The sequence below is a fragment of the Dipteris shenzhenensis genome, chromosome 13, assembly GCF_047967505.1.
Source record: "Dipteris shenzhenensis isolate YYH24624 ecotype China chromosome 13, Dip_SZ_1.0, whole genome shotgun sequence".
In the NCBI taxonomy this organism is placed as follows: Eukaryota; Viridiplantae; Streptophyta; class Polypodiopsida; order Gleicheniales; family Dipteridaceae; genus Dipteris; species Dipteris shenzhenensis.
The window spans coordinates 28721330-28733767 of record NC_141608.1 but is presented as its reverse complement, the minus strand read 5'-3'; the positions used below and the strand labels follow the sequence as shown (position 1 = coordinate 28733767).

The window sequence follows — 12438 nt, the reverse complement described above, 5'->3', positions numbered from 1 at the left end:
AGAAGAAGGCTGATTAGAAAAAGAGGGTCCCAGCTCAGAGAGAGAGGAGTCGAATTCAGCTAATGTGGTGGTGAGAGAGGAACTTTCCTTGGTGGCATCTCTTGGTGTTTCTGAGATTAGTTATGCAAACCCCGGTGTTATGATAATGATGTCTGACATTGAAAAATGATTTGAAGAGGAGTCAGAGACCTTTGTGAACATGAAGGACATTGATGAGTGCGTGGAGCTATCTGGGTGCTTTGTTGGTATTACGGGCACAGAGTAGGATTCTTTGACAGGACCTATGGCTTCGAGAGACTGTGACTTAGAGGGGGCAACACAGAACCACACAAGGATGCTGATGGTTCAGGTAATCTGGATTTATGCTTGGGATATAATGTCTAGAGTATGCTATTTTGTTGCAGACCTTGCTAGATGGTGGACGGGTTCCTGAGAGCATGGTGTCTAGAAGACTTCGGGCTGTTTACCCATCATGAGGGGAATAGATGGAGGAGAAAGAAAGAAAGAAAGAAAGAAAGTTTATTAAAGTCTTCGGAAGACCGATGGGTCTATGAGACTGTGAAAATCCTGATACAACGAGCTGTGGTAGTGGAGCTACTAAACGAGCATCCATACCAATGCAAAATGCAAAATGCAAAAAATGCAAAAATGCAGAATGGCAGTATTAAGTCCTAAGTACAACATAGTCATGTTGATGGTCGACTACATATCAATCTCAGCATCATCATCAATATCATCATCATCCCCAGCAACAACAAGATATCAGGATGGATAAGGCAGTGGAGGCATGAAGTGGCCACTCAGAGGTGCGGTCCTAGCACGTCTCCTGGTTGTAGCTCTGCGTCTAACCAGGGCTACTGTGACCCCCGTCGGTCAGGCTTTGACTCTAAACAAGGAGGGAATGTCTCCAAGTGTGATATGTGTGTTGACCCTTCGTCTGAGCTGTCGGGTCACGGGCTCCGGGTCATGGTCATGTCGAGGCCTCGTCTCGTTGGGGTCCATGTGATCTAGCTGAAAGAACTCCGTGATAGAGCTCTGAGAGGGATCCACCGAGGAAGAAGTCTTCTCCTGTCTCCGTGCTCGGAGTATCCTCTCGCGGTTTCTAAGTGCCTCACGAACGAAACCTTCCAAACACCGTTGGTCTGGGTAGGAGAGGAAACGGGCTAAAATCCCATAACTATCCCTGAAGAGGCAGTGGAAACGTCTTCGGATCTCATAGTACATAGGACACCTGAAGATGAAATGCTCCTCTGTCTCAACCTCCTGTATGTCACATCATAGTGTGCATATGCGACGCTCCCTGGGTAGTCGCTTTGCTCTGCCGCTCTCGATACGAAGTTTGTGTGAAGAGACCCGGAACTGCCCAAGAGAGATCCTCATCGAGTGGGGTAGGTGAATCTGTGTGTATCCTGGTGGGTCAATGAAACCCTCCGCTGTGATATGTAAGAAGTGATCTTTGTAGAAGCTAAGCTTCACTGGGAGTTCACTGGGGGTTCCAACCAGGTCCGAAAAGTGTGTAGCTATAGTAGATCCTCACGGATAACCTGGTTGACCTTGTGTGATAAGAGGGGAGAGAACGGAGCATCCATGCTATACTGGAAGGGAGGTAGTCTATCCATGTGGAGCCCTAGTCGCTCAAACCATCTCTCTGTACGTGCATACGAACACCTCTGATCTCCTCCTGTTGCAAGTGCCATAGAAGAGGATAGAGCTATCCATGGTAGCCTGCTACGCCCCGAGGTATAATCCCCATATTCCCTAACTCGGTACAGATATGTGATGACCTGAAATGCAGCATCTAGCTATAAAGGGGGTAACCCAAACTCAGCCTGAATGATCTGGTGAGGAACGGATGACTCACCACGAATCATCCGTGATAGCATGAGAACCTGTAGCTGCTCCACACGGGCCCACTCTGTATTTGACAAGTTTGGCCACCAACAAGGGCTACCGTACATCCCCGCTGGGCGAGCCAAGGAGTAAAAAAGCAACCCCTTGGTGCATGGATCCTGAAAGTGTGAGCGGAAGCACCGCCTCTCTAGCCTAGCCAATGAGGCATACCCTCTACTCAAGAGTGCCTGCATCACGGGTCTCATAGTGAAGCCAGAGAAGATAACCCCAAGATAAGTGTATGATGAAACTATCTCAACAGATGACCCCGCAAATGTGAACTGCTTCTGACGCATGATGGATCGAGATGTATTGAAGATCATGACCTTGGTTTTACCCAGGTTGATCTTCAAATCATGAGACTCACAAAAGGACCGTAGTGCGTCTAGGTGTCTCTGAAGCCCCTCTGCTGAGGAAGACAAGAGAGCCACGTCATCTGCATAGAGCAAAATCTGGATCAGCGTGCCTGCAAGAGAGCAACCTACACCCCCCTGTGTTTGCATCACTGTCTCAAGCTTGTTTGCTGTCGTAGACCACGATGGACCATATCTATGCCAAACGGAAGCTAGTTGCAGTAGCCAACAGACGCAAAGTGATGAAGAGCACAAAGTGTGGAGATAGATTGTCTGCCAGTAGCAGCCAGCAGAACGTGCTGTTAGAGCTGACACAGTGAACTACCAGATAGAACTGAATTGATATGACCCAGCACACCCAATACGAGCGTTGATGTGATAAGTGGACCTGGATAGACCACACTGCACAAGCGGTAGCAGAGCAAACAGATTGGACAAGACCAGACTTGACTCAAAAACAGCAGCCACGAGCAAGACGATGATTGTTGCAAATGCAGATGTGCATGATGTGGGCTGGTAGATACGAGATCGACATGTGGCAACATGCATCTAGATAGGCTGCAACTTAGAAAATTAGACTTGATGTACATGTGGCAGACACATGTATAAGACGACTTGTGGGCAATAAAAAGGGATGGAAAAAGGGAGTAAAATATGGCCCCTTGAAGGCGTCTCTCTCTTCCTAAGGTTGAAAACTTACACATAATCATAAGTGTAATCCAAAGTCCTCCAAGAAGAAGCCAAGTGAAGACGAGGACAACAAAGTCACACACCTGTGAAACTTGGAACATGTGTAGGCAAGAGCCATAGCATGAAAGCCAATGACGAATCGAACCCGCGGATTGCAAATGGAGCAAGTGAGGATGAAGTCAATAGTAGATTAGAACCCAACTCATGATTGAGGGGGGACTATTGGAATGTGCAATCATGAGTGCATGAATGTGTAGAAGGGAGAGGACAACTCACACCTCACCTGAGAACAACAAGTGGCAAATATGCAAGTGCTTAATCCCATATACAAAATGGGTAGCCGAGTACCAAGGCATATAAGCCTTGGAGGGAGAGGACCTTTGATACCCCGGGTCCATTGTGAGGGAAGAGGTCCTTGGAGTGGCTAGGTAGCTGAAGGTTGGGGTACCCTCAGTACTACACGGCTCAATAATGAAATGCCACCTATCAAATATGTCAACATGGTATCAGAGCCTAGCTTTGATTGCTTGTGAGTAGGCAACAGAGATTGATTGGGCAGTAATACAACAAGCACCAAGCACAAAAAACAAGTCAACCAAACCGCAATACACATGGTGGAATAACTGACTTTGACGACCTGATGCAGAAGAGCAGCGGGCAGAACACAGCCAGAGCGCAACAATGCATGTGGCTGATGCAACTGGGTGACATAGAGCAGTGTTGTCGTAGACAAGATGGACCAGTAGCTGTCCCAGATGGAGGTAGCCAACAAACGCAAATTGACGGAGAGCACAAGGCATGTATACAGACTGTTAGCCAATAGCAGCCACATAGAACATGCTACCAGAACTGACATGGTAGACTGTCAGATAGAACTGACTTCACGCAACCCAAGAGACCTAACGCAAGCGTTGACGTGGCAAGTTGGTCCTGCATAGACCACGCTGCACAGGTGGTAGTACGCAAACAGATGGGTCAAGACCAGATTTGACACAAAAATACAAGCCGACGTGAAGGACAGCTGATTGTTGCAGTGCAGATGCACATGACATGGGCTGGCAGAAACAAAGCACATATTGACACATGGGAACATGCAGCCAGATAGACTCCTAAGTTTGAATAATCACACATAATTATAAGCTTTGATCCAAAGTCCTCCAAGAAGAAGCCACACAAGGAACAAAATGCCAAGACTAATATGAACAGCAATGAAGCTGAGGGACAACAAAGCCGCACACCTCGGAAAAATTGGACCATGTGCAGACAAGAGCTACGGCATGAAAGCTGATGACAAATTGAACCCATGGAGCACGTGAGGATGAAGTCAGTAGCAGGTTAGAACCTGACTTATTGAGGGGGGCTATTGGACTGTGCATGAATGTGTAGAAGAGAGTGGGCAAATAAGACCTCACCCAAGAATAACAAGTGGGAAATATGCATGTGGTTGATCGTATATACAAAATGGGTAGCCTAGTATCAAGGCATATAAGCCTTGGATGGAGAGGACCTCCAATACCCCGGATCCATTTTGAGGGGAGAGGTCCTTGGAGTGGCTAGATGGCTAAGAGTTGGGGCACCCTCAGAACACGGCTCCACAATGAAATGCCACATGTCGAAACTTTCAACAAGACTTAACCATCATTAATGCCAGCTCATGCTATGACCTTGGGGTCATAACACATGGTTGTCAGAGGAGACCACCGGGGACAAGGTACCTTCAAGGAAGCCAAGGTTGACTCTAGCTTAAGTTTCATTCAAGTTCAAAACTAGGGTTAGCCAAACTTTGGTGACTCGCTTCACCCATATGATTATCCCACAAAATGTGTGTGACAATCCCAGGGTAGCCTAGAGAGGATTTGTCAGGAGGGAGTCAGTTTGGGGTGAAATCAAGTTTGGAAGCCTGCTGCAGTGTTTGTTTCTCTACCAATTCCAGTTCCGGAAGAGTTAGAATAGATCTCGACCCGTTTTTCTCTTGTCAGTGCTTTGATGGTTGTCTTTTTAGCACAGTTTCAAATATTCACTGCCTCGAAATAGTTTATGGAAAGCAGGCCAGTGTTTGTTTCCGGCATGAGGAAACCAGGCCCGTTTCCCATGTGACCTGTTGGGACAAAGTAGCAGTCATGAGTGGCCTTTTTTTTGGAGCTCTTCATTGATCTGTAGGACTGGGATTGATCTCTATCTCCCGACTCTTGAGTAGGCTATGTGAGGTTGTGGATTGAGATTTATCTCTCCACCTCCGTTGTAATGTTTTTTTGGGGTTTTTGAGGAGGATTGGGATGGAGATAGCTCTCCCACTCCTGATTTAATGATTTACTTCGGTACTTCGTTCTTTTGAATGGAATATATTACTCTTTTTGGTAAAATTTCATGACAATTTATTCTTGAATTTCATGTACTAAGTCAATTGATAGGAGTTGCTGGTGAGGTTGGTGTTCTTTGCCAATATCTTATTTACTGTCCCTTCAAGATCACGGATCTATCAGGCATAGGAAACTACTTTTTAAAAGGCGCTGATTCATGGGAAAACACGATAGATGTTGCAGCACACGTGTATTAGTCCTCGCCAAATTCAAGTGTAATGACAAATATGGTTTTAATGATGTTTTGTGGGGGCCTTTTAAAGTTATGCAAACTTCAATTATGCTCGAATTTGGAAAAGATTATTCGCTGGTGCTTGCAGTGCGTTTCTATTGTATAGTGCAAACTAATCAATGTCTGGTATATAGATTTTGGCTTGTGGATCATCATAGATTGTTGTGGTTGCAGACAGGAATTTCTTCAATTGGAAAATGAGGTTATTTTTAATGAAGCTATTATCGAAGAGCGAGAGCAGGGAATTAAAGACATTCAACAACAAATTGGTGAAGTGAATGAAATTTTTAAGGATCTTGCCGTTCTGGTACATGAACAAGGTGTAATGATCGGTAAGTACAAACAAGTCTACAAGGGGTCAAGGTCACATGCATACTGGCTTTTTGTTAAAATAAGTGGTTTTTACTCAATGTGCATTCTCAGTCAAGGATGAAAGAAAGGAATTTTGGATCCAGAATCATATGAACAAGGAAAAGTACAATTCAGTTTTTAACAAGTTTCTTGATGACTCCAATGTCTGGCTTTTCCAAAATCAATCACAAATGGTGTACCTCGAATTGTATAGTTTTTGTGTAAAGCAAGCACCTTCTTGTTTATGTAGCATGTGCAGGATAGCCAAGGTCTTCTTGTCAGTTACCTCTTTAGATGTGTGTATGTTCAGTGAATGATGCGGTCATCACCTCTACCATTTATGCCTTCTACTGTCCTCCTTGTTAAGGTGGCTCGTTTGCTCTTGGGTTTTTACTCAATGTGCATTCTCAGTCAAGGATGAAAGAAAGGAATTTTGGATCCAGAATCATATGAACAAGGAAAAGTACAATTCAGTTTTTAACAAGTTTCTTGACGACTCCAATGTCTGGCTTTTCCAAAATCAATCACAAATGGTGTACCTCGAATTGTATCATTTTTGTGTAAAGCAAGCACCTTCTTGTTTATGTAGCATGTGCAGGATAGCCAATGTCTTCTTGTCAGTTACCTCTTTAGATATCTGTATGTTCAGTGAATGATGCGGTCATCACCTCTACCATTTATGCCTTCTACTGTCCTCCTTGAGAAGGTGGCTCGTTTGCTCTTGATTTAAGCTCTGCTTCTGTCATCAACAGTCTGTAGAGTATCCCTTGCAGCTTGTCAGCTGTGACTATGCCTCTAATCAGTTGTCCTCTTACCTTTATACATGTTTGGCATGGAGTGGTAGGGGACCATCCAAAGTATGTGGTTTTCAAAGAATTAACAATCAAACCTTATTCTCTACCCTGAATTTCTATGGTGTCTTTTACATATTTTGAGATTTCACATTCATGTTCATATGGAAATGACCTTATTTGATCTGGTTCCTTTTGGAAAGGGCGAAGCTTTGAAGTTTCATTGTTATGACTCGCTGATGTCTGTCTGTTTTCTTCTTGTATACTATCAGCAGCTGGAATTCTTTGTGATTGGACAAAGCATATGTCTACTGACTAACCTTGATTGCTCATGAACAGATGATATTGATTCCAATATTGAAAGCTCACATGCTGCAACAACACAAGCCAAAGATCAGCTTGTTAAAGCTGCAAAAAGTCAAAAAACGACTTCGTCCCGAGTAAGGCATTTATGAAGATCAATTCCTCCATTATTTGTGACGTACCATTATGTCGCTACTGTTTTTGTGCATTACCTAGTTGGTAACCTTTGCCTTACGCACAGATACATATGGAGAGAAGAATTCTTAGCTTTCAATGCTGTTTTTTTATTTTGCAGATGTGCTGCCTTCTGGTGACAATCGGTGTGGTTGTGCTTATTCTGGTTATTGTGCTGCTAATTGTCTTATGATTTGTTACATGCGTACATATGCACTTGGACTACCTAGGAACTTTCTGTGTGCTTATTGCCCTCTAGAATGGAACGATATAAGGTCGAGCTTGTGCAAGCACATCACATCTTTTTTGAATTAGAGATTTAAATGAAATCAAAGGACTCCCACTTTTTATTAGGGTGATTTTCTTGATTCCTTTTGACTCTTGTAGCAAAATTGCTGCTCCTAATTTTCACCACATCAATGGAAAGGTTTAGACCCTAGAATGGATTGCAAGGCACTCTTTTTTGTATCTGAGCTTGGGAACAACACGCTAGAAGTCACTATCCCATCTGTGAGCCCCCAAATGAGCAGGACAAGGGTCAGTAGACCGAGGGATTTAGGGATTACCTGGAGCAGGATTGTGCATCTGTTTGCAGTGCATTGGAGACAAGGAAAAATTAAGGGAGTGAATACTAGCCCAATGACAATTCTAGAGCCTTCTCCTTGGGCTAATTTAAGCTTTAAATTTGGTAAATTTGCCCAAAAATCAACATGACTTTCTCATACAAGCTCTAAATTCAGCCCTCCAAGTACTCAAAGTGATCCGCAGGAGTCATTTGGAACTATCTATAAGGTTAGATTTTTTTAAAATTCTAGCTTATAAAAAGCTCATATATGAAGTATACTTAATCCATTGAAGCCTTGGTAAGTTCCAAAGATATCAAAGAGATCGTGGCTTAAGGAGTTGAAGAAAATGCGTTGCACAGGATCAATGCACTATTGGTTCATGATGACAAAGAAGGCTTCAGAATGTGGCATGAGAGATTTGGTGACATTAATTATGGGACCTTGTCAAAGATGCAAAAAGGAAAGATGGTGGATGGACTTCCACCAATAGCAGGCATTGATGGAGTCTGTAAAGCTTGCTTGGAGGCAGTGATTCCCAAAGAGGCCACATCGAGGGCCAAGACGTCGCTAGAATCCGTACAGTCCGATATTTGGGTCTATGTTAATAAACTCATTTACAGGTTCTCACTCTTTTGGACTCCTATTGATGATTGCAGTCACATGGTTTGGGTATGTTGCCTGGCCAAGGAATATCAAGCTTTAGATAAATTCAATGAGTGGAAGGTCAAGATAAACAAGGGCTCAGGGAAGGTTATTAAGGCATTTCGCATTGACAAGAGGGGGAATTTACCTCAGAAACTATAAGAACAACAGAATCAAAAGATAGCTTACTGTAGCACAGAATTGCAAAAAGAAATAACTGTGCCATAGTGGAAAGGGGTTGATCATGATGAGGGGGAAGAACCTCTCAAAGTCTTAGCTATTCACATCCTGAACAAGATGAAGACAAAGTCGGTTAAAGACAAGACACCTTATGAAGCCTATGATGGTAAGAAACCTATCTTTTCACATTTAAAGGATTTTGGTTCTAATGTCTTTGTACGTGTGCATAAGGATGAAAGAAAGTTGTTGGATTCCAAGAGCTACAATTGTATATTTGTCGACATAGGGAGGGGTTGAAAGCCTATTGTTTCTGCGATCAAGACAAGAAACAAATCCTTATCAATAGGGATGTTGTATTTAAGGAGATTGAGTCCTAGCTAGAGGAGGTCACACAAAAGTTCTAGAGGAACCCCCACCATTTCCTAGATTGGCAATGAAGGAAAAGGAAAAGGATGAAGAGTTTGAGGAGTCAGACGTAGAGCAAGAAGTACCAAGATGGCCAAAGAAGTCAGCAAGAATGGAGAAGAAGCTTCCTTTGTAGTTTGTAAGGGCAATGCAAGAGCCTCGTGTAAGAGAAAGACGTGAGTCAAGTGTTGGGTGGGTTAACGGGGTCTCAACACATTTTGAGAAATCTTACTACGAACTTTACATTAGTGGCTTAGATTGATGAGCCAAGATCTTTTGAGGAAGCAAAAGATATACCAGAATGGCAACAAGCAATGAAAGCTGAAAAAGATTCCATTTTAAGAATGACACTTGGGATTTAGTGGACAGACATTTCAAGAGGAAGGTGATTTACGTCGGTGTACAAAGTAAAATTGAGTGTGTGGCCCTCTCCAGCTTTAAAGTTAACTACGTTGCTTTGATCCACATTGACTACAAAAGTGTTTGGCTTCATTGACTTCACACTACTACCATTAGCTCCTATTGCAACACTTTTCTTCAACGCTTATTACTTATTTTTTAAAGTAGAGAAGCCTTCCGTCAAAATTAGAGCCAAAAAGACATAATGTCCAGATATTTGTCACTATTAGAGCCTACAAGTGTCGATGATAGCCCAACTTTTGCTGGAAACAGCGTTGATAGCTACATCAAAAATGCTTTTGGAATAAAACACAGCATCGAAAAAAAATGAGACCTTTGCTCCCATAGCATGGCTGGTGACCATTTGGACGGTAATAGCCTTGGCTGCCCACCATGGGTGGACCATTCTTTAAATGCATGCCAAATTGCATTTTTGAATGGGAACTTGTAGGAGGTGTACGTGGACCAGCCACATGGTTTTTCAAGTTCCAAGTTCAGATTCACAAGTTTGCAATCTAAAGAAGGCTTTGCACGGGTTGAAACAAGCCCTCGGGATAGGATGGACCTCCATTGTATGTGTGTGTGCATGTGTGCGTGCGTGCGTGCGTGTGTGTGTGTGTGTGGTTCTGCATCAGCCCCCTCCCAATGCCTTGCCGACCCAAACACGGGAAAAGAATGAGAATTTGCAAGCTAAGACAGCAAACAGAAATGGAGCAAAGAATGCCAAACCAATCAATCAGGTGCAGTCACTTGCTGGAAAAGGAAAAGATAAAGAAAAAGAGAAGATGAAGGAATCAGCAGGGATTGATCAGGATGGTTTTCAACAACCTGAGAAGGTGATTGTATTGAAGCAACGCCCCTTTCAATCTCGTCAATGGGATGCTTCTTCTCCCTCACCAGGACAGGCTTCTACTTCAGCTCCTGTCCTTCAAAGTTGGATGGGGGTTTTGAAGAAGGGCATCCCCATATGTGATTCTGAAGAAGGGGAGAATGCTATGTCTTTCATGGATCATGAAGGAATGTAGCCCATGCAGGCAGAGGCTTTGCCTCTTTGATGTCTTGTTTTATTCTTATACTTTACTGTATATACCTCTTTCATGCATCAAACACGTAAGTGCTTTACATACAATGTACAGAGCCTTTGCAATGTCTCAAAGTGGAGGCTTTTATGGAATTATGTACATAAAATGCAGCCAGATATTGTTTGTTTGCAAGAGCATAATCAACACTCCAAGGTTGGTCATCATGAATATTTTGGTGGTTATGATATATATTATGCTGGTACCACTACCTACTCAGGTGTATGCATACTGGTTAGACATGAGCTGGAGCCTCAGTTAGCCTTCAATGACAGTAGTGGCAGATGGATGGTCATACAATGTAATGTCAATGGTGATATTCTTGAGTTTGCATTCTATGCCTCCCAGACCTGTGCCATGAGGGCTTCATCATGGGATTCTTTATGCAGATATCCATGGAGATCCAATGCATTCATCTGTGGAGATTTTAATAATTCCCCTCTGCCAAGAGATAACACCACTTCAAGATCTCATATGCTATCATTGGAAAGGCAGAAATGGGATAGCATGCTTCTTTCTGTGCAGGCTGAAGATTTATGGCTGCTTCTCCAAGGGTCAGTGCTTGGATATACCTTTCATCATAATGCACTTACTACATACTGGGCAAGGCTTGACAGATGGTATTTGTTTTACCCACAACAATTTGCAGATTTTAGCCCTCATCTCCTTATAGATTTCTCATTGGGCTTGTCCAGATCATGCCCCATTGTGGTTGAATTTGCACCTTGGTATGCCTTTGGATGATTTGCCACCCCTTTCCAGTAGATTATTGCATGTTAATCAGGCTTATTTCCGACATCACTATTTCCAGCAAATGATCAGACTTGCAATTCATCCCCTGCCTTTGCATGCCCAGGAGGACATGGATTATGCTTGGGACAGTTTTGTCTCTCGTATGCAGAATGTCATTAGGGAGTATGGCAACTGGCATATGACTAAATGGAGGAATGAGGTCAAATGGACAAAAAGGACAGCACAACAATTGACTGAATTTTCTCAGTTAAGGTCTCTCGCTGATTCAAAAAATGATTCCCTTTCACATGCTCAGATTAAATTGACTGTTAATGATCATAGGAAATTGCACAAATGGCAGATTAGGGCAAGAATGAAGCCCCTCATGGATAAGGGCTGCTCATCAAAAGCCTTTTTCCAGGGCCTGCATGCTACTCGAAAGAAAAACTCATGTCTAAGGGTAAGGAAGCTAGATGGCTCTTGGACGCACTCTTTCTCTGATCTCCAAGATGAATGCCAAAATTATTTCGAGAAATTGTTCTCTGCTCCTGGTTCCCCATCAAATCAAATGACTGATGCTAGGACTGAATTTCTCCAATATGTTTCTGAAATAGTGGAAATGGATGATGCTCTTACCTTGGAGAGACCTTTTACTGACACAGAACTTCATAATGCATTATTCCACCTCAGCAAATACAAGTCCCCTGGCTGGGATGGCCTTACGGTGGAATTTTATATTTCTTTTTGGGATGATTTGAAAGATATCCTCTTGCAAATGATCAATGTTGCCTGGCAAGAAAATCAGTTGCCGCACTCTTGGAAGCATGGCATAGTCAAACTTGTGCCCAAAAAACATCTGTGTGACCATATGTCAGATTGGAGGCCTATTACTTTGATGCCTGTAGTTTACAAACTCATTACCAAAATGATTGTGCATAGGCTTCACAGGATACTAGATGCGGGACTTCATCCTCATCAGTATGGGTTTGTGCCGCGAAGACAAATCCATGACAATATTTCCAATGCCTTGACTGCAATTGAATATGCTAAGTATTCGCATCAAGATGTCCTTATATTGTAGGTGGATATTGTTAAGGCATTTGATACTGTTCAATGGGATTTTATCTCTCAAATCGTGACGAAGTTGGGCTTTGGTCCCAAGATAGCAAATGCAGTTTACTGGCTTTATTCTGACTCTACTTCTCAGTGCATTCTTGGGGGTCATCTGTCTCGTTCATGGACATTGGATTGATCAGTTAGACAGGGCTGCCCTCTTAGTGCTCTCTTCTAT

At 43.1% G+C, this 12438-nt stretch overlaps 1 protein-coding gene across 1 annotated transcript in view; it reads left to right on the top strand.

Annotated features, from left to right (window-relative positions):
• Nucleotides 1-7482, top strand: part of LOC147895254 (syntaxin-22-like) — a 52769-nt gene extending 45287 nt beyond the window's left edge. The window contains exons 5-7 of the mRNA XM_087383514.1: nucleotides 5700-5857; nucleotides 7007-7107; nucleotides 7266-7482. Of these exons, the coding sequence (XP_087239640.1) occupies nucleotides 5700-5857; nucleotides 7007-7107; nucleotides 7266-7337 (331 nt within the window). The 3' untranslated portion in view covers nucleotides 7338-7482. The remainder of the gene's footprint in view (nucleotides 1-5699; nucleotides 5858-7006; nucleotides 7108-7265) is intronic.
• The last annotated feature ends 4956 nt before the right edge of the window (nucleotides 7483-12438 follow it).